Raw genomic sequence first — 18,063 nt, 5'->3', positions numbered from 1 at the left:
GTTGAATGAACAGAATGCCATGGTAGAGTAATTAGTTATCTGGTAAACCAGTACTTGAAAACGAAACATGTTAGAATATTTAAATCTATTGTAATCATGTTAGAAGCTAACATTTTCTTCATAAACAAAATTTAGTAATGCATAAGAAATATTGACATGATCACCGATGCTTAGGATACATGTGAGGAAGTGAGCCTAGATCAGTCGATTGGGTGGGAGGTGTGGTCAACTGGTCATGCACCCACCACCTAGGTCCATTTCTCTTTAACTCGAATTTGGATGCATATTTTCTTTTTAATGAAAAATTGCATCGTTCCTCCTAGGTTGGTTACATTTCTTTTCTTAGGATACATGTCACTGATGTCATTTCTGCTTTTTAGTGGGCGTGCACTATAATCAAATGATCATGTACTTATTATCAAACAGCACCATATATATATATATATATATATATATATATATATATATATATATATATATATATATATATATATATATATATATATATATATATATATGTTTTTACCAATACACATTTATGTAATCATATTAGTTAAGACTGATGGAATAAGAGGGTTGGTGTGTGAGAGTATTTATATAAGAAAACACATTTTTAGCATGCATCATATGCTTCCCAAAAAGTTGTATGCTCTTTTCCATCAAAACATTGAGCTACTTTTATCCATGTATATGTATGTAATATCTTTATTTTGTGATAGACGACTGATATGAATAAATGTTCTGATCAGACTTGGCATCAGAAGATTAAGGTATCCGATCAGACTTGGAATCTTGCGAAGTGACCAGAGGTAGCTGGTATCAGCAGGGACAGAGACATGGCAGCGTCTAATTACCTTGAACAGGATCATAACAACATATAGAGGTATCAAATGCCTCTCTTATTATATTATTATGCCATTGTTCAAGTATAAGTAATTACGTGGAGTATGTCAATAGAAAAAAAATGAAAATTAAAGGGGAAGGATGCAGTTGCTTAAGGGTGGTGAAAAGCTTCACCTGGGCTTTGGTCACGGATTTAGGAACTAGGTGTCTAGAGATTAGTAAGTTAGGATAGTGGAGTTGCCATGCTGTCACCTCAACGTACACGACAGTTCACTTGCTCCCATCTCTCCTACCGTTCTTCTTATTCTGAAATACTCTCCCTCTGAAGCCTATGGCTACGTACCTTTGTTCGCACAGCAGCATCATGGTTTTTTCTTCTTCTCCAGCCTCCATAGTCCACCAATCCCATCCCAGAGGGATCGATTTCTACAACAAGACCATGGCATGCACAACCTTAAAGCAATATAATTCTTCATTTGTAGTAGTACAAAGCACACGCTACATATACATAAGTAGATGTTGTCCTGAATGCGAACACATTTAAACTTTCAGCAACTACGTACTAGAAAAATAAGTAAGAAGGTTTCACGTCAGATGATGATATTATTAGTAGATTTGCGGTAAGTACTTCCACATCAAATTTATACATTTTAATAGCCATCCATCACCTGAAAAGTAAAATGGTTAGAAGCATGTGCATATTAGAGACTCAGTTGACGTACGTACTGATAAATCACAAGTGACAGAGATTGGAGAGAGATAATAGAGCATATATAAACAAAAGTATTCATCACAGCTATGAATATATAATAGATTTATTTATACACAGTCATTTTCTTAATTTGTTTCCTCTCTCCTCCAGTCCTCTGGCCTCAGCAAGCAAGTACTATCTCTCTTGGCCACAGGCTTCCTGCAGGCTCGAGTCGAGACCAAAGGGAAAGTGAGGCCACCCTCATCTCTCCTCCCTCTAGCTCTCCCTTGGCTTGGCTTGGCTTGCTCCCCAATAGGAGAAAAGCGAGGATTCAGAATCCTCTTCTTCCTCCTCCCTTCCACGCCATTTCTCTTCAGCTAGCTAGCTTCTTGATTTGCCTTCTTTCCTTCTGATTCTGACTCCTCCACAGACATATGTATGCATCTCTGCTTCTTCGATCATCCATCCATACATGCAACAAGTTAGCTTTTTTGCACTCGTCTAGCAGCCGTGGTGCAGGAGGTGATTGAGATATGAGAGGCACCGCACGATCCATGAGGAGCTGTAGCTAGAGATCTGTCAATCCATCCGTCCGTCGATCGAGACATGATACGTACCACACGGTCGAGGTCAGTAGCAGCAGCAGCAGCATCACGTTGTCGCCGCCATGGTCCCAACAACTAGGAACCTGTTGCACCATGACGGCAAGAGCAGCCGCAGCAGGTCGTGCTACCACCCCGGCCAGTACTACGTCGGCATCGCCGCCCAATTGGAGGCCTCGGCGGCGTCTGCGCGGCAGCAGGACCAAAGCAAGCCGTCAAGATCCCCTCGGCTTCTGGCCATGGCAGACGATGACGAGCCGGCCGCAGCGGCCGGGCCCGGCACGAGCTCCCCGGGCGGCGCCGGCGCAGGAAACGACGAAGGAGACTGGCTCCAGCTAGGCCTGACCGCCGCCGCGGCGTCGTCGTCGTCCTCCGCCTCCTCCTCCAGCGACAACAACAGCACGGATCCGGCTCCGGCTCCAGCCCCGCCGGCTCCCATGGCGTTGGACCTTTTCGCCTACGACAAGCGGAACGCCAGGATGAGGCCGCCGTTGTTCCCGCTGCCGCTCAGGAGCTACCACCAGTCCTACGGCGGCGGCCGCGGACGGTATCGACCCGCGGCGGCAGCTAGCGGGTCCATGTCGGCGCCGTTCTTGCCGTTCATGCCTCCGTTCAGGTGCTCCGGCGGCGATACCATAAGAGTCATTAGCCCGCCGCGACGAACCGAGACGCCCGGGTTGTGGCTGACGCTTCAGGCAGCTCCCAACCAGTAAGTGCACGCATACAAGTCCACAACTTAATTTACTCCTATATTGCTTCCAAAAAAAATCACTGCTGTACATGTAAGGATGAAAACGGAACGGAAATATCCCGAACCGAACCGCATCGTTTTTTTATATTTAATCCGATCGAATCCGCATTTTCTTGTCCGACTTTACCGTTTTCGCTTTCGCATTTCAGATGTTTCGTATTTCAAATGTAAAAGTAGAAAACGGTTTAGACATTTTTCCGATCGTTTTCTACTTTTCTACTTTTAATTTGAAATATTCCGAATTGAAAATTCGGTTTAAACCGAATTTGGCCAACTGCACAGGTCATACAGCCCAATTACAGGTTGTTCACCACGCAGCTGTGTTCTTTCTACTGGTGGCCAGCTGCCCTCTCTTATAGACGGCGCTCAGCCTCGTCTCTCTTCACCTCATGAGATGGTGCTACATGTCAGGAAACCGGCAGCATCTACACGAAAGCCCACCTGGGCCATAGCCCATCAAGCTCATCGGTTTAACCCCCACCTGCAAAGTCAATCATTTGATAGTTTTTGCATCAGCCGAATAAATCTTTGTTACTCAAAAGAAAAATCTAAATAAATCTTTAAAATAAAATACTACATCTATTCTAAAAAGATTAATAAAATTATTCTGACTCAGTTCGAGTTCATGTTTCTATAATATGCACTTGTTAATTATTATATGCACTTGAACTTGATCATGTATGCACTTAGTCATGCACTTGGTCTACGGGTCGGTATTCCGTATTGAGTTTTCGTATACCGACCGTGTTCGATATAATTCCGCTCGAATTGTTTCGTTTTCGAAATTCTCGATATTCCGTAAGTTCGTGTTCGTTTTCGTGTTCGGTTTGTCCGCTTTCGTTTTCGTTTTCGTATTCAAATGTAAAAGTAGAAAACGGTTGAGGAGTTCTCCGTTCGATTCCGTCCGTTTTCATCCTTATGTACATGCATATAATATAGTATGCACATACATATGCATATATCCCTACGTTTTATCACATTAGGTGATGTATAAGTGTAACTAAATCCATCTGATAATATACTGCAATTTCAAGGCCAGTATATACATGAGCATATACTGTTTAGATTTTTAGTGTTGTTCTTATTCATGCCGCGTGGAACTCTGCAGGTACTCATTAAATATTCTTCTTTTCATGCTTGCAGAATTAGAGAGCCTATTTTGCCTCAGATAGCAAAGAGCTACCTAAGAATCAAGTAATTTTCTAAACTCTTCAATTTTTTGTTCTATTTTATGATTAACAAGTCTGGTCTCCACACTTAACTATAAGCCAACTTTTGTGACTATTGGATGGAATAGGGGCTGACCTGCTGTTTGATTGTAATATTGGATGTTAATCATATATCCAATATATATAGATAAATGTGAAACTAGCTTAGAAAAAAAGTACAATAAGTCACTGTTACAATAATTATGTATTAATTCCCAAACTTAAATTAAATGCATGACAGCAGTGTTATACTAGATGTATAAATGTGTGTGTATCTGGAATGTGGCTCTCATTGTTCTGTTGTTGTCTGATCAAAGACGTATCTAGCCAGTAGCTAGTCTTTCAGTTTTCTAGATGTCACATAGTAGCTACACGCAGTGCAGGAGTAGTAGCCATCCCATCCAAATCCAATGACAATGAGGAGAAGTTATTAGCTGTGTTTCATGTTGCAACGACCACTATGAATTGAAAGGTCCATGGCCCTCTCAAATATGCATTTCAAACTGATTTTCCACGCAGGGACAGCAACATGAAGGTGGAGGTGGTGATGAAGTATTTGGCCGAGAAGCTAGGCATCGCGCGGTCTCATCATCAGGTACGTACATCTATACATCACTTGGATATCGACCATTCATAAGTGTTGAGTGTTTTGTGAAGCATACGTAGTAGTCGTGCTTGTCTTTATTCCGTCGAGGAATCAAATTATCAAGTTTTTTGACAAGTCGAACGAACGATCGAATAACAATGTTGGAGAGAAGGATATGTCGGTAGAGCGATCAATAGCGAACAGTGCTAAGCACTCGGTTGAATTTGCTTTGCAGCACTGCATATAATCTATGAATTGGCGTGCACTTGTTGGAATCATGAAAGAAACATTATACCTAAGCGTACGTACAGGCCGGGATCTCTTTTTGCTGGTTTGGAACAAGTAGACAAAGGAATAGCAGGTAAGAGGCCCACATCATGAGCTCTATATATGTATAGTGTATAGTTATATATATACGCACATTTTAATATCATTATATACGCTTAGGTAATATAGGACGTGTGTGGTGGGCTAATCTCTATTAGTCCGGCCCTACTACACTGCACATGGAACAACGCAGGTTAATTACCCGAGTTTTTTTAATCACAGTAGTACATGTGTGCAAACGAAGGTGAAACTGACACTGGAAATGTCTCATTATATGATACAGACTTATAAGAGAGCTGTAAAGAAATTAGAAATGGATGAGTGTTCAGTAAAAGTAATGAGGCATGCACCTGGGTCAAATTCAATAATGAAAGAGGCTAACTGTTGAAGTGTCTATTAGTGTAGCTGCTGTGCAAATGTGCTTGCTTATTGTGATGATAACTGATCAACGACTTGCTGCCAACTTAATTCATCTGCACCAATTAACATATTAACAACTCCGATCGGGTTCAGATCATTTTCGATGCACTTAATCATCTCTAAATCATCAGGCTATAGGCCAGCTTGATTATTGATCGTCTGATGCCGACGTGATGGGTTGAACGACCTGCTGCTGCTACTGGCTTTATTAGTCCCTATATGCTTGTTTGCTCCTCCTAATTCTGTATACATTAATACTCCGTATTTGACTTAAGATGCATGTTCTCGCCCAAATAAATACAAGTGCCACACACGTTATATACTGCCTCTGATCCAAATGTAGGCTGTTTTACATGCACGCAAGGATTATGTATTCTGAAAGTTGAATCATTCATGTTTTGGGGAATGGTACCATTTCTAGCTAAACTGTGAGTCGTTCTTGTTTTTCAAGATACACACCTTTTGTTATGCATGTAGATATACATTATGTCTAGTATAGTAAAAGCTTATAAAAATAATCATAATGACTTACAATTTAGCGCGGACAAAGTACTTGTTACTTGGTAGCTGCTAGCTATAGGAAAATATAACTACGCTAGCTAATAGGTAGACCCCGTTTGGATTCTGCAACTAATTTTACTGGATCCAAATGGACTCTGAGTAGATAGAGCTAGGCAAGGAAGAGAATGATACGTAAAGATGCATAGAAGTTATGGAACTACCTATATATTTGGAGAAACAAACATTAAGAAGGCTAAACTGACATGCATTTGAATTTTTTTGCGGCCGTGCTTTGGCACGTCTTTTTATTAAGATGGCGTAGATGAAATTACAACCATCAAGACATATGTTTTTTTAGGAAAAAAACATCAAGACAGATTCGAGGGCGCACTGCAGCAGACTCACCAAAGAGTGATCTAAACTATTTGCATTGCTGTCGATCGGTTCCTCTTCATCAATTATCGATCATCATCAGAAAAAAAAAGGGAGGGGGAGGGAGGCAGTATCGATCGAATATTGAAACCTTTATTTTGAGTAGGTCAGTAGTCGCGCATGCATGCATGCATGCGCGACGCTGCACGGTTTGCAGTTGCAGCTAGCAATAGCATGAAGCAGTCGTCGGCGTCGTCGTCGATGGATCTGTTGATGAGCATGACAGCGTGACGAGGGGATCGTCCCGAGGGCGCGCGTGTGGCCATGTGCATGCATGTCTGCAACGACTGAGCGCATGCATGCATTTCTATCGTGCATGCATATGCTGGCACCACCATTCGCGCGCTTTGCATTGGACACGCATGCGATGCATCCAAGCCACTACCATGCATTCACACACAAGTACAGCCCTCACTGCTAAATTAATTAATTATTCACGGAAAACATAATATATGCCCTGTTCGCGTGACTGATAAGCCATAGCTAAAAGTGTTGTTGGCTGATTTATTGTGAAAGAAAAATATTATTCATTGGCCGAGAAAAGACGGCTTATAAGCCAAGCGAACGGGACGATAGATGATGAAGTTTTGTTTGTGCGTGATTTATTACTGTTTATAATACTAGCTATAAGTACCGAACTAATAACAAATAAACAATACAAAAAATGCATGCTATGTTTTCTTTGAGAAATTAAAAGGGTTCTATTTGTAGGAATAATTTTTTTATAAAAAAAAACTATTGATCATATACAATTAATTACATCAAATCATCAATCGAAGATGAACGTGAACAGATGTGGTCACCCTATATATATGTCGTACTATTTACCAATAATATATATTCCTAATGGAATTAATTTTTCCTGCGATGCGATCCAATCCAAACCGTACCTTGCTTCTTTTGACCTGATCGGAGGGACGACGATGGGACTTGAATTGCATTTGAATGCGACGCATACATCATGGTGACGGAGTGGCGATGCCCGTCACCTGATCGTCATGCTTCCGTAATCAGACAGTATATATTACGGAGTAGTTTGGTATCATGTATCGAAACGGGACTACCTATGGCCCGGATCGAGGTACATATATATACGGTATACGTATATTAATCCTAGCTAATACTCCGTATAGGGTAGTACCTCTACCTCCAGTACACATTAGGACAGGTATGTCCGTAGTTATTAGTATATACGTACTACCTTAATTCAATCCGTCCCAACCAACGGCCTGTTCGAGAGGCCGTAAACGATCGTGGATTATTTATTACTGGCTGATTTAGTGTGAGAGAAAAACACTAATCCCGGCTGGAAATTTACGATCGTTTACGAGCAAGCGAATAGGCTGCAAGAAGATGCAATGGTAAGTTTGATCAAATTAGAGTCGTACTATTTTAAGTTTAACTAATAATTTTATTTATAGAAGAGAAATTTAGCATATACGACTTCAAATACGTGTGTTTTAAAAATATCATAAATATTGGTATTTTTGTATATAAAATTTAGTTAAGTTTTAAATCATTTGGCTTAGCATTATTTTTTCTTTAAGAAAAAAATAACTGAGGGAGGGAGTATATAATACGGTAGGGCGCCGCTTTGCTGTATGTGCATGGTATATCTAACCACGTTACGTTACATCTCTCCCTCCTGTACCTAGATAGACGACAGGGGCGCCCACTGTACCTAGATAGACGGCGGCCAACAGAAGGCGTACTAGCTAGGGAGTATGCTGCACGCGGCACGCGTAGGAGCGTGTGCCGATGCCGTAGCTCCGTAGCTAGCTGGCTCTGGTCCATAGCCAAGCTACGCTTTGTCATTCTGTAGTACTCCGGCCGTACATATGTAGGGAAAAGCTTGAAGGGATCCATCTAGTATAGGGCATGTTTGGTTCCTTAGATCGAATTTTAATTCATGTCCCATCGGATATTTGGACATATGCATAGAGTATTAAATATAGACTAAAAAATAATTAATTACACAGATTGTGACTAAGAGTCCGTTTGGCACGGTTCTGGCTCGTGAAAAAATAGCTCTGGCTCTGGCTCCTATGGAAAAGTAGTTTTTTCTGGCTCTGACTTATTTTGTACGAAAACGTTTGGCAAAACGGCTTCTCCTAACTTTTTAGAATGTAAAGAAGATGTCAAATGTCCAAAATACCCTTATATTTTCTTCTCTCTTTTCCTTTTCTTTTTTCTCTTCATTTTCCTTTTCTTTTTCTTTCACTTTTTATTTATCTTTCCTTCTCTCCTTTTCTTTTCCCCTCCTCTCTCCTTATCCAATCAGCCTCTCCCTTCCCGGCCTTATCCCGGCGGGGCGCGGCGCAGCGAAGCAGGAGGCTGGCCGCGGGGGAGGAACCAGGGGCGGAGGCGAGGCGCGCTGGTCGGAGCAGGATGCCGACGGTGGGGCGGAGCTGAAAGACGGCGGTGGGGCAGAGCTGGAGGCCGGCGGTGGGGCAAAGCTGGAGGCCGGCGGTGGGGCGGAGCTAGAGGCCGGCGGGGCGGAGCAGGAGGCCGGTGGCGGGGCGGAGCAGGAGACCGACGACCGTGGTGGAGGAGACGGAGGCGCGCGGGGAGGAGCAGGAGGTCGGCGGCGGGGGAGGAGGAGGCCGACGGCGCAGGGAGGTGGCCGTTGGCGCGCGGGCGCCGAGGAGGAGAGCAGGCCCGGAGACAAGGATGGAAAAGCAACGCGCAGGTGAGGAAGAAGCTGGGGGAAGCCACATTTTTTGGCTTGCCCTCCCCTGTGTAAGCTACCGAACGACTTCTCTCCGGCTTCTAGGCGCAAGCTGTTTTGCAGAGTGTCGTTTGGCACGGCTTCATCAAAAGCCGCTCGAGAAGCCGCTAGATGAGCCGTGCCAAAGAGGGCCTAATTTGCGAGACGAATTTTTTAAGCCTAATTAGTCCATAATTTGACAATGTGGTGCTACAATAAATTTGTGCTAATGATGGGTTAATTAGGCTTAATAAATTCGTCTCGTAAATTAGTCTCCATCTGTGTAATTAGTTTTATAATTAACTCATGTTTAGTCCTCCTAATTAACATTCGAACGTTCGATGTGACATGGACTAAAATTTAGTCCGTGAAACCAAACACCCCCGTATACTAGTGATTAGTAGTTGGTCACATATATAGTCACATCTCACGGAAACACAAGCACTACTATATATACATATACATAGTACACCCTCCGGGAAGAATGCAATTCTGAAACAGTGTCACGTTTTAGTATATTAAATTTAACTAATTATAGATAAAATAAAAAAATATAAATATTTATAATATAAAATAAATATCATTAGATTAGTTACGAAATATATTTTTATAATAAATTGATTTAGAGCTATAAATGTGCATATTATTTATTAAAAACTTAGTTAAACATGAATCACTTTAATTGGCACGTTGGGACAAAGGTAGTAACAGCAGTAGCATACGATGACTAAATAAACATAAGACGAGATCCAAAGCAACATGCATATCATCGAGAGATCGAGCAGAGAGCCAGAGAGGTCGCGCGGACCTGTGTTCGGCGGGTAAAGAAGCTCGCTTGTTCGGCTTATTTTTTTAATTAGAATAGTATTTTTTTTCTCACAATATTCTAATATAAACAATATTTTTTAGCATAAACAGTAAATAATCTGTACCAGCCAAAACACTCTATGTATAAGTGCAATGATAACGCGCGCGCGTCAGCCGCACATGATGCAGAGGCACGCAAGCGCGCCTCTATATCCCTCGAATTGTTGAATGCTCGCTCGAGAACACAACATTATTTCAGTTTCAGGTTAAAAACACTGCACACAGCATGAATTCTACGGTCTGTTCATTTGGTGGCTTATAAGCCATGGCTGAAAGTACTGCTGACTAATTTGGCGTGAGAGAAAAATACTGTTTGTTGACTGAAACAAGTTAAACAAGCCAAAACGAACAGAATGCTAATTAAGTACTATAACTTACAAGATCAATTAAAGTACACATTTGGTTGCAATTAAACATCAAGTGGATAGTTCGTTGATACAACTATTTTTGAGAGAGACTCATGTGTACTCTCACTCAGTTCCAAACTGCACATGACCCTTATAAAATAAAATAAAAAAGCTGCATGCATGCATGTTGCTGACAGAGTGACAGCAAAGCATTATGCATGCACGCGATCACGGCCTGGATCGACTGATGGGTTCGTACGCACGCGTGTACGTGTGCGCTAACCCTCTCGATCGCACGCGCCGCACGTGTGTACGATCCACGACCCAGCTAGCTAGTAGGCCGGCGACGATAGCCAATGGATCCAGCTGAGCTGGTCCACGCCACGACTCGCTATAGCCCACAGGGGATCGATCCACTGACTAGACTGTCACTGTTGATCACGTACCTTCGCACACATAGGCAGTAGTGTGGTCCCGTGCATGTCAGTCACCAACACCTCCCCACCCCCCACACCCTACATGGCTACATAGAGTGTATTCTATGTAGTATATGCGTTTTTTTCCTTTATCTTCCACCGCACTTTGGCTTTTCGAAGTAACCGACCGGTTAAGAGCAGATCGAGTAAGCTTTGTTGTGCTTCTTTTGATCACAATATAGACGTAGCGCAAGTGTAGTTAAGTCATAAGATAAATTCAAAAGGAATACTGAGCACTCACGTCAAGTCGAGATTTTACGAAATCCAATCACCTAAGTGTGCAAGCTTTGTTCTACTTTGGTACTTTAGAGGGCTATATAGGAAGGATCCATCCATCCTGAGCTTATTTATGGTTGAATCAATATACAATAGACCCTTGGGTTTAAATTATAGTCACTTTAGTTTTACCCTAGCTAAATTAATATTATCTGACCGAGTCGCTAACTATTAGTATTGGTATATTTGAATCCACTCTTGTTAATTTTTAGTTGTAACTATTAGCAAGCTGAATCCAAATATGGTCTAGTATGCATGCTTTTTTCTGCAAGACGTCTCCGTTTCTGGATCTTTATTAGCACAATTATTATATATAGTGTGCATATCTATATATCTAATATTAAAGTGAAAAAAAATCTCTCTCCTAAATATTTGTGCTTCGCGCTCTCTCTTCCAATCCATGCCCCTCCACTCACTCGCTCACTCACTCGAGCATAAAAATCCTATTTAATTTTATGAATGAATTGAAGATAAAAGTTTTAATTGGCTTGTTGTCCAGTCTATAGCCCGAACTTAGATTTGTGTTTATAGACGTTAGAATAGCATACATCTAAATATAACATGGAGTCTGATTTCAGGACATATTGAAATAGATGGCGTAACGCACGTTTATAGAAAACCAAACAAATACGGTAAAGTTTTACGGCAACGACTCGATTCGAGAAGGGAATATGTAGAATACCAGCAGGAAAGCAACTTTTGGCCGCACCGCCGCCGGCATGCCTGCCCATGCCATGGCTTTGCAGTGGTTTCTACGGTAAGGCCGGCCGGAGAGCGAGCGCGCGTGCTGCATGCCTGCATGTGTGGCAGCGCACTCTCTGTCTCTCGAGACACAAGCACCAGCCACCAGCGTAGCAGCTCTCCATGGTGCAGAGGTTGCATGCTGATGAGGACATTATTATCGTACTGCACATGGATGGATGGCTGCACCACAACACAAAGGCAAACTGACGGCGACACGCAATATACCCATCAAATTATCGTCAAATTCCATGTCGTCTTGCTGCTAGCTACACTGTCTAGTGTGGACTACTGTAAGCTACCCGTCCGCATGCACACGTCTCTATGCCATCACGCTTACGTTCCCTGCTCGCTTAGCTTACTTGGAACTGCTTTTTAGCTATGAAACAGTGTTTTTCTCTCACAACATCTCAGCATAAATATCAGCATGAGCTAAATTTCAGCATCAATGAACAGGGTACGTATGTCATAGAGCCGCCGTACACGTAGCTAGATCGCTAGCGACATACAGTATGTATGTGTGTGTACGTCACATCCAACATCATCCCACCACATCAAACACATGGCAAGAATTAATGTTAACCTGGCCATTATTAAAAAAATATAGTTTAACACATATGTATTTATTTTATAATTTAACAATGCATGGAGCATTCTAGTTTTTCAGTATTACATATAGTTCTGTTTTATACTGGGTGTGTGTGTGTGTGTACATTTTACTCGATCTTATAGCTGATTGTGACGATTACCCCTGAATGAAACAATATAAAAATGGCAGGTGGAGCTGACATGCAGAGGGCAGGTTCTTCCTCCCTTGCTGCTGGTGAAATACGTGAGGGAGACAATCTGGTGCTCCACGGCGCCGAGGGAAGAAGAAGCCGACCTGACTTCGCGGTGCTCATCAGCTGCTACTGACCATGTCATGACACTCTGTTACAGCACAAGTAGGAACAGCAAGCTAGCACCACTCAATCTGTAATTAACCTAATAACTTATTGGCCGACAGGGTTCTTTGGTTTTCTTTTTCTTTCTTTTATTTTTACCAATGCATCCAATGCCCCTGCTGATCTGAGATTAACTGACTGTGATGCATGGCTAACTGATGCGATGCTTGGACGTCCCGTGCTAACCGACCAACCAAACCCTCATCGTTTCCTTCTTTGCTTCATTTTCCATGAATTCCCTTATCCACCTTTAGTCTCCGTAAACTGTCATCAACCTTCAGCAGCATTGTTTTCACTTAAATTCAATTAATTCAGAGAATATAATCCTTCGACACCTTTTCGGCTGAAAGATTTGCATCCTGCATATACGTAGGATTCTGAAAGAGATCCGCCACCAACCACTAAACTGAATTTAACTGAACATTACATGTTCCCCAAACAGTTTCACTGAAGGTGCGTTCCACAGTCCGCAGAGGACAATCGCTCCACCACAAGATGTCTAGTTTCCAGGTGCTCAGCTCGTACAAACTATTTGAACGGGTCACAGTATCCACACTACCACTTATCATGATTGTCCCAGATGCATCTATCAGCCACCAAAGATCCGCCCTAGTGTCGTGTGTCGAGACTCACCGCCCTCCTTTCTGCATCTTGAATCTTGACATGGGCCTTGAAGAAGCAGAAGTACCAGGCTGTCAAAACGTTCAGGAAAGTAGTAAGAGAAGAGATCGATGTGGATTTACACTGTACCAGTCGAAGTTCAGAAGAAGAGGGAAAAAAAACATCTTACTTTTGCCAACGAATTACCCACAGAAGGTTGAATGGTTGAAAGATTGTCGTCATGCTCAATGATAGATCCTGTAAAGGCCTGCTGACAGAATAAGTCATTAAGCTAAGCACAGGAGCAAGTTCAAACGGTGTGCCAGTAACATCAAACAGAGTACAAGAAGACGACCTTTCGCCCACTTGATATTATCTTTCGGTCACGACGTGGAGTGGGGTCTGAAGAATTCTGCAAATATAAAAATAAATATAAATAATCATGATTGAAGCAACGGGGTAACAGTAAACTATGACATACATATGTTAGTGGAGACAGGGGATGTTTAGACAGTAGAGCTGTGTACATCCAAATGACAAATAAACATAATTGCAGCATGGGGTATTTCTGTCTTAACTCTTTAACTCTAAAGTTACTTAAATTCTTTCATGAGAACCGGTACTCTTGTTTTTTCATGTACAATAATGTTAGTGCTCAAGTTCACCGTTGAAGCCCTTGCTGAGAGGCTAATGCAGGCAAAGGAACGAACAAAGAAGTTCTGTAAGAAGTAAAGCCAAAGGTACCTTGAGCTCAGGATCAGACTGTATTGAATCCAGTAGCAAGGGAGGAGACTTTGACGAACTAACTACATATTTGTCGTCTTCAAAAGAAACAGCTGCAAGTACAACGTGTGGGTTAACACATAAATCAGCAGTATGGTACATAATTCTATACACTTATAAAAAAGCAGATGAAGCACCAAGAGAATCAGGTTCAGTTCCATCTCCAGCAACAATACACAACGAAGGTGTCAATTCTATTATGCAACAAGTAAGTTGTCTCCAACCAAGAGCTGAACTAACCTTTAGTGTGAACTCGGACATCAGAATTTGTTATCTGCGAATAAGAAATACAATGTTGTGACCGAACAAATTTACACGGATAATAAGCAGTTCATTCAAAGACAATGCAGAAGGTAGACAAAGAAGGATAAAGAACATACAGAAGTTTGGCCAGGAAATACTGGATGAGATGTATGGGCTGATGATGGTGTATGAGAAATGCCTCTTAGCATTTCATCTCCTCCAGGCTTCTTCAGTGCACTCTTCAGCTATTAGTACGAGGATTAAAATAAATAATTCCAGCAAATGAACAAAACTATCATAGGTCAGATTAGCTTGAGAAACAAGTACCTTGATATTCCCATGACTCCTATCATTGCCACCACTTCCAGAAAATGAAGCGCCAAAACCAGAACTGTGGTTCTCATTGCCATCACTTAAAGCATTTCCACATTCCTTATTTTCCTCACCATCCTCACTTGTTCCAGCATCTCCATCGTCTTCATCATCATCATCACCATCTTCAGAAGTACTTCCAGCTTCCTTTTCTTCCCTTTCGAGTTCATCTAACCTTGCCATGATTCGAGCATGTTCCCTATCTTTATCGGACATAACCTCAGTAGCAATTGAAGCCACTGAAGTAAACAGGTAGAAAAAAGAAGTCATGTGAAAGTAGAAGATTCAGATTAGTTGCTACATATGTAAGCACAAAGATTGTACCGGGAAGAGCAATAATTTCACCAGAACAACAAGTCATCAAGTCATGCCTAAACATACATTAAAAAAAAGTACAAGATGGAGGAATGAAACAGTGACAGATCAACTTGCTGGAAGATCAGTTAAACTTTACCAAACCAGGATTGCTAAACAATAATATTTTAACATTCAAGAAGGATTTAAAACAAAGTGGTGATAGACATACTGCAGAAAAAAAATAGGAGTATTAAGAACTCATAAGAATGGAAAACAAATCGTGAAGACAAGATAAGAGCATATTAGTTTATAGCTATTAGATAACAACTTAACAACAACAACAAAGCCTTTACTGACATTAGATAATTAAAAGGAAACTCCAGATGGTTACCTGATTTTGTTGCATTCGTCTCTGTGTCCTCATCATACTCTTCCCTGATTTCAACAAGACCCTCCTGCCCACATTAACATAGTTAAGCATTAAATTAAATGCAAGTGTGCACACGAATACTTAAGGGTGAAACACCAAGATGGAAATATTACTGGCTTCTGCTAAGACAAAATGCAGTGAACTGATCAATAATAGAAGCACCTCAGATAGTATAAAGTCTACAATGCTATATATTGTTATACCCTAACACACTGCTTATAGTCAGATCATCGCTTGTATTAAGTATCTGTAAGCAGTATAGTATTTTCCAGGGGTGCGATTTAGCACATGAGCAAAAACTGATGAGCACTCTCAATAATCTATAAGAAGGTTATGGTGCTAAATTTGTCTGCATACTGAAACACAATAACTGCAATTGATGTGTCTCAATGTCAATAAAAATATGTAATTATTCACTAACCATTTTTTCTTTTCCCCTTACCAAGGGTCATCGAGGGAATTGATATGATGATTACCGTCACGGCGTCACCGAGTAAAACGCTAGTCTAGCATTACTCGTATGTCATATATACAAAACCAATAAGAGAGGAGCCTTACTGAAGCCTCAGTGGCAGTGGACTCAAAGAATTTCGCCTCAGCTTCAAGGTCAGCAATAGTCGCCTTCATTGCTTCCACTTGAGCTTCCAATTCCTGCCCCCTCCTGTGCAATATATCAGTCGTCTGCTTAGCAGACCTCTCTGCATAGTACCCCTCACCCAGAAGCACCTAAAACACAATGCAAACCATGAATAATAAATTGATGGGCTGACACAGACTGAAAAATCAAAACTGCTCCACGGCAGAAACCATACCAAGAGTTCATTTGTGTGTATTAAACGTCCTGGGAAAAATGCAGCGCCACCAAAGGGGACCTGCAATGCATAGTTCTTTTTTTAGACAAAAAAAAATCTTGTTGGAAACTATTTAAAGCACACAAGGTGGGACTAAGGGTGTGTTTGGCTCACGTCCACAGCGCGCCGCAGGTAGCCACGCCGCAAGTGTGGCATGCCTGTCGGGCAAACACCCACGCCGCAACTTGCCGAAGGTTTGGCAGCCGCCGCATGCTCCAGATCATTTTTGACGCCACAGCTTGCCAAATGTGTGGCAGACGATTCGTCCGCCGCACTCGCGGAGCGGCCGCAGCTGTGGCATGCCGTGTCAGCCAAACACCCACGCCGCAACTCGCCAAAGGTTTGGCAGCCGCCGCATGCTCCAGGTCATTTTTTACACCACAGCTTGCCAAATGTGTGGCAGACGATTCGTCCGCCGCACTCATGGCGCGGCCGCAGCTGTGGCGACGTGCATGTGCGGCGGGAGCCAAACACACCCTTATAGAAACTTATATTTTCCCTATGCTGCAATCAATGACTCCTTACAGAACCACAAAAGGATTCTCCTCAGGCTCCGAAATCAATTGAGAATGTCATTGAACATATTAGTCATTATGTATAGCTACAATACGTCCAATGCCTAGAAGTGGACGACTGGATGAGACAAATTACTAGTACCAGTAATTAGGAAGGAGTAATTCAGTTTTCAGACTACCACCAGTCCACCACAAACTTTTGTCACCCTAAAAAAATGAGGAAATCGAAAAATTGCAGGTGAGCTACCAAGTTTATCTCTAAAAGAAGACACAGATTGCTGCTAGTTCAGACTTGAGAGAGAAAAGGGAAGGACCATGATTTCGTGAGAGAGTTCGTCGGGGAGCCGGTTGACGTGGGAGACGAGGGCCGCGTTGTCGGCGACGAAGCCGTGGAGGCGCCCGAGCTCGGCGCGGCGGCCAGCGATGGACTCGGATACCCTCGCCACAGCCCTCTTCGTCTCCTCCGGCGAGAATACGGCACCCAGAGGCGTCGCCGTCCCCTTCCTCGGCGCAGCCATCGCTTTCCGCTTTCCACACCTCCGGGCCAAAAAAACTGCTACGCCCCGGACTGCAAACTCAGTACGGCGGGAGCCTCGCGTGCCTCGGCGCCTTCTCGCCGGAGAGCCCTCGTGCTCGCCCCTGCGTACGGCCCCGCCCCGTGCTTAATTGGTTGGCCGAGCGCGTGCGCGACTCGCTTCTCCCATCGCAGCAGAGGGAAAGGCCGAGGGCCAGCGACAAGGAAGGCGATGAATCTAACCGGCCCAACTGGAGGACGCCTCCCCGTCGGTGGAGGTTGGGACTCGGAGCGGTGGCGGGGAGAGAACCTTGAACGAACGGGAGGCGGCGGTGGCGGAGTGGGAGCTCCGCCTGACAAGGGAAGCCCTGTCCCACACCACACCGGATAACCCCGGGCCGGTATGCACCAGCGGCCCAACCCAATAAAACGAATTTCTGCGTCCCAATAACGTCTCGATGGCCCAACTTGGGGCACTGGGATGGACGCATGGTGCAGGACCGCACGCGGAGGGAAAAAAAATGTGTTCTCTTTTAGCTCTACTATATATATATCTATGTATACTCCCTCATCCCAGAACAAGTATATTAATAACAATTTTAAATTTGACTAAATTTGAGTTCTTCTATTTCGATGAGTCAACCAATTTTAAGTTTGACTAAATTTAAGTTCCCTCGTTCCTAAATATTCTCAGTATTTCGATGAGTCAACCGATTTTAAGTTTGACTAAATTTATAAA

At 42.8% G+C, this 18,063-nt stretch overlaps 2 protein-coding genes across 5 annotated transcripts; one reads left to right on the top strand and one right to left on the bottom strand.

The window, feature by feature from the left end:
- Positions 1 to 1,743: 1,743 nt before the first annotated feature.
- On the top strand, positions 1,744 to 12,994 carry LOC136451057 (protein LAX PANICLE 2-like). 2 transcript variants are annotated; one of them, XM_066451800.1, is made up of 4 exons: positions 1,744 to 2,845; positions 4,031 to 4,081; positions 4,615 to 4,690; positions 12,554 to 12,994. In XM_066451800.1, the coding sequence occupies exons 1-4, from the start codon at positions 2,202 to 2,204 to the stop codon at positions 12,752 to 12,754; spliced, it is 972 nt and encodes a 323-aa protein (XP_066307897.1). In that variant the 5' UTR covers positions 1,744 to 2,201; the 3' UTR covers positions 12,755 to 12,994. The 2 variants fall into 2 exon arrangements, with proteins under 2 accessions (XP_066307897.1, XP_066307898.1); XM_066451801.1 differs by lacking the exon at positions 12,554 to 12,994 and adding an exon at positions 4,917 to 5,752.
- A 132-nt stretch (positions 12,995 to 13,126) lies between these two features.
- LOC136451056 (uncharacterized) lies at positions 13,127 to 17,707 on the bottom strand. 3 transcript variants are annotated; one of them, XM_066451797.1, is made up of 11 exons: positions 17,125 to 17,706; positions 16,257 to 16,316; positions 16,003 to 16,170; positions 15,406 to 15,469; positions 14,673 to 14,956; positions 14,483 to 14,590; positions 14,343 to 14,376; positions 14,064 to 14,155; positions 13,675 to 13,731; positions 13,510 to 13,587; positions 13,127 to 13,411 (listed from the first exon to the last, which is right to left on the bottom strand). In XM_066451797.1, exons 1-11 carry the CDS (start codon positions 17,326 to 17,328, stop codon positions 13,349 to 13,351), a joined length of 1,212 nt encoding a protein of 403 aa, XP_066307894.1. In that variant the 5' UTR covers positions 17,329 to 17,706; the 3' UTR covers positions 13,127 to 13,348. The 3 variants fall into 3 exon arrangements, with proteins under 3 accessions (XP_066307894.1, XP_066307896.1, XP_066307895.1); XM_066451799.1 differs by having other exon boundaries at positions 13,527 to 13,587; positions 16,003 to 16,105; positions 17,125 to 17,213; XM_066451798.1 differs by lacking the exon at positions 16,257 to 16,316 and having other exon boundaries at positions 13,527 to 13,587; positions 17,125 to 17,707.
- Between the last annotated feature and the right edge of the window lie 356 nt (positions 17,708 to 18,063).

This window comes from Miscanthus floridulus, chromosome 5, assembly GCF_019320115.1.
Source record: "Miscanthus floridulus cultivar M001 chromosome 5, ASM1932011v1, whole genome shotgun sequence".
Taxonomy (NCBI): Eukaryota; Viridiplantae; Streptophyta; class Magnoliopsida; order Poales; family Poaceae; genus Miscanthus; species Miscanthus floridulus.
Note: the sequence above shows the minus strand (reverse complement) of the source record. Positions and strands in the feature narration are given on the sequence as shown.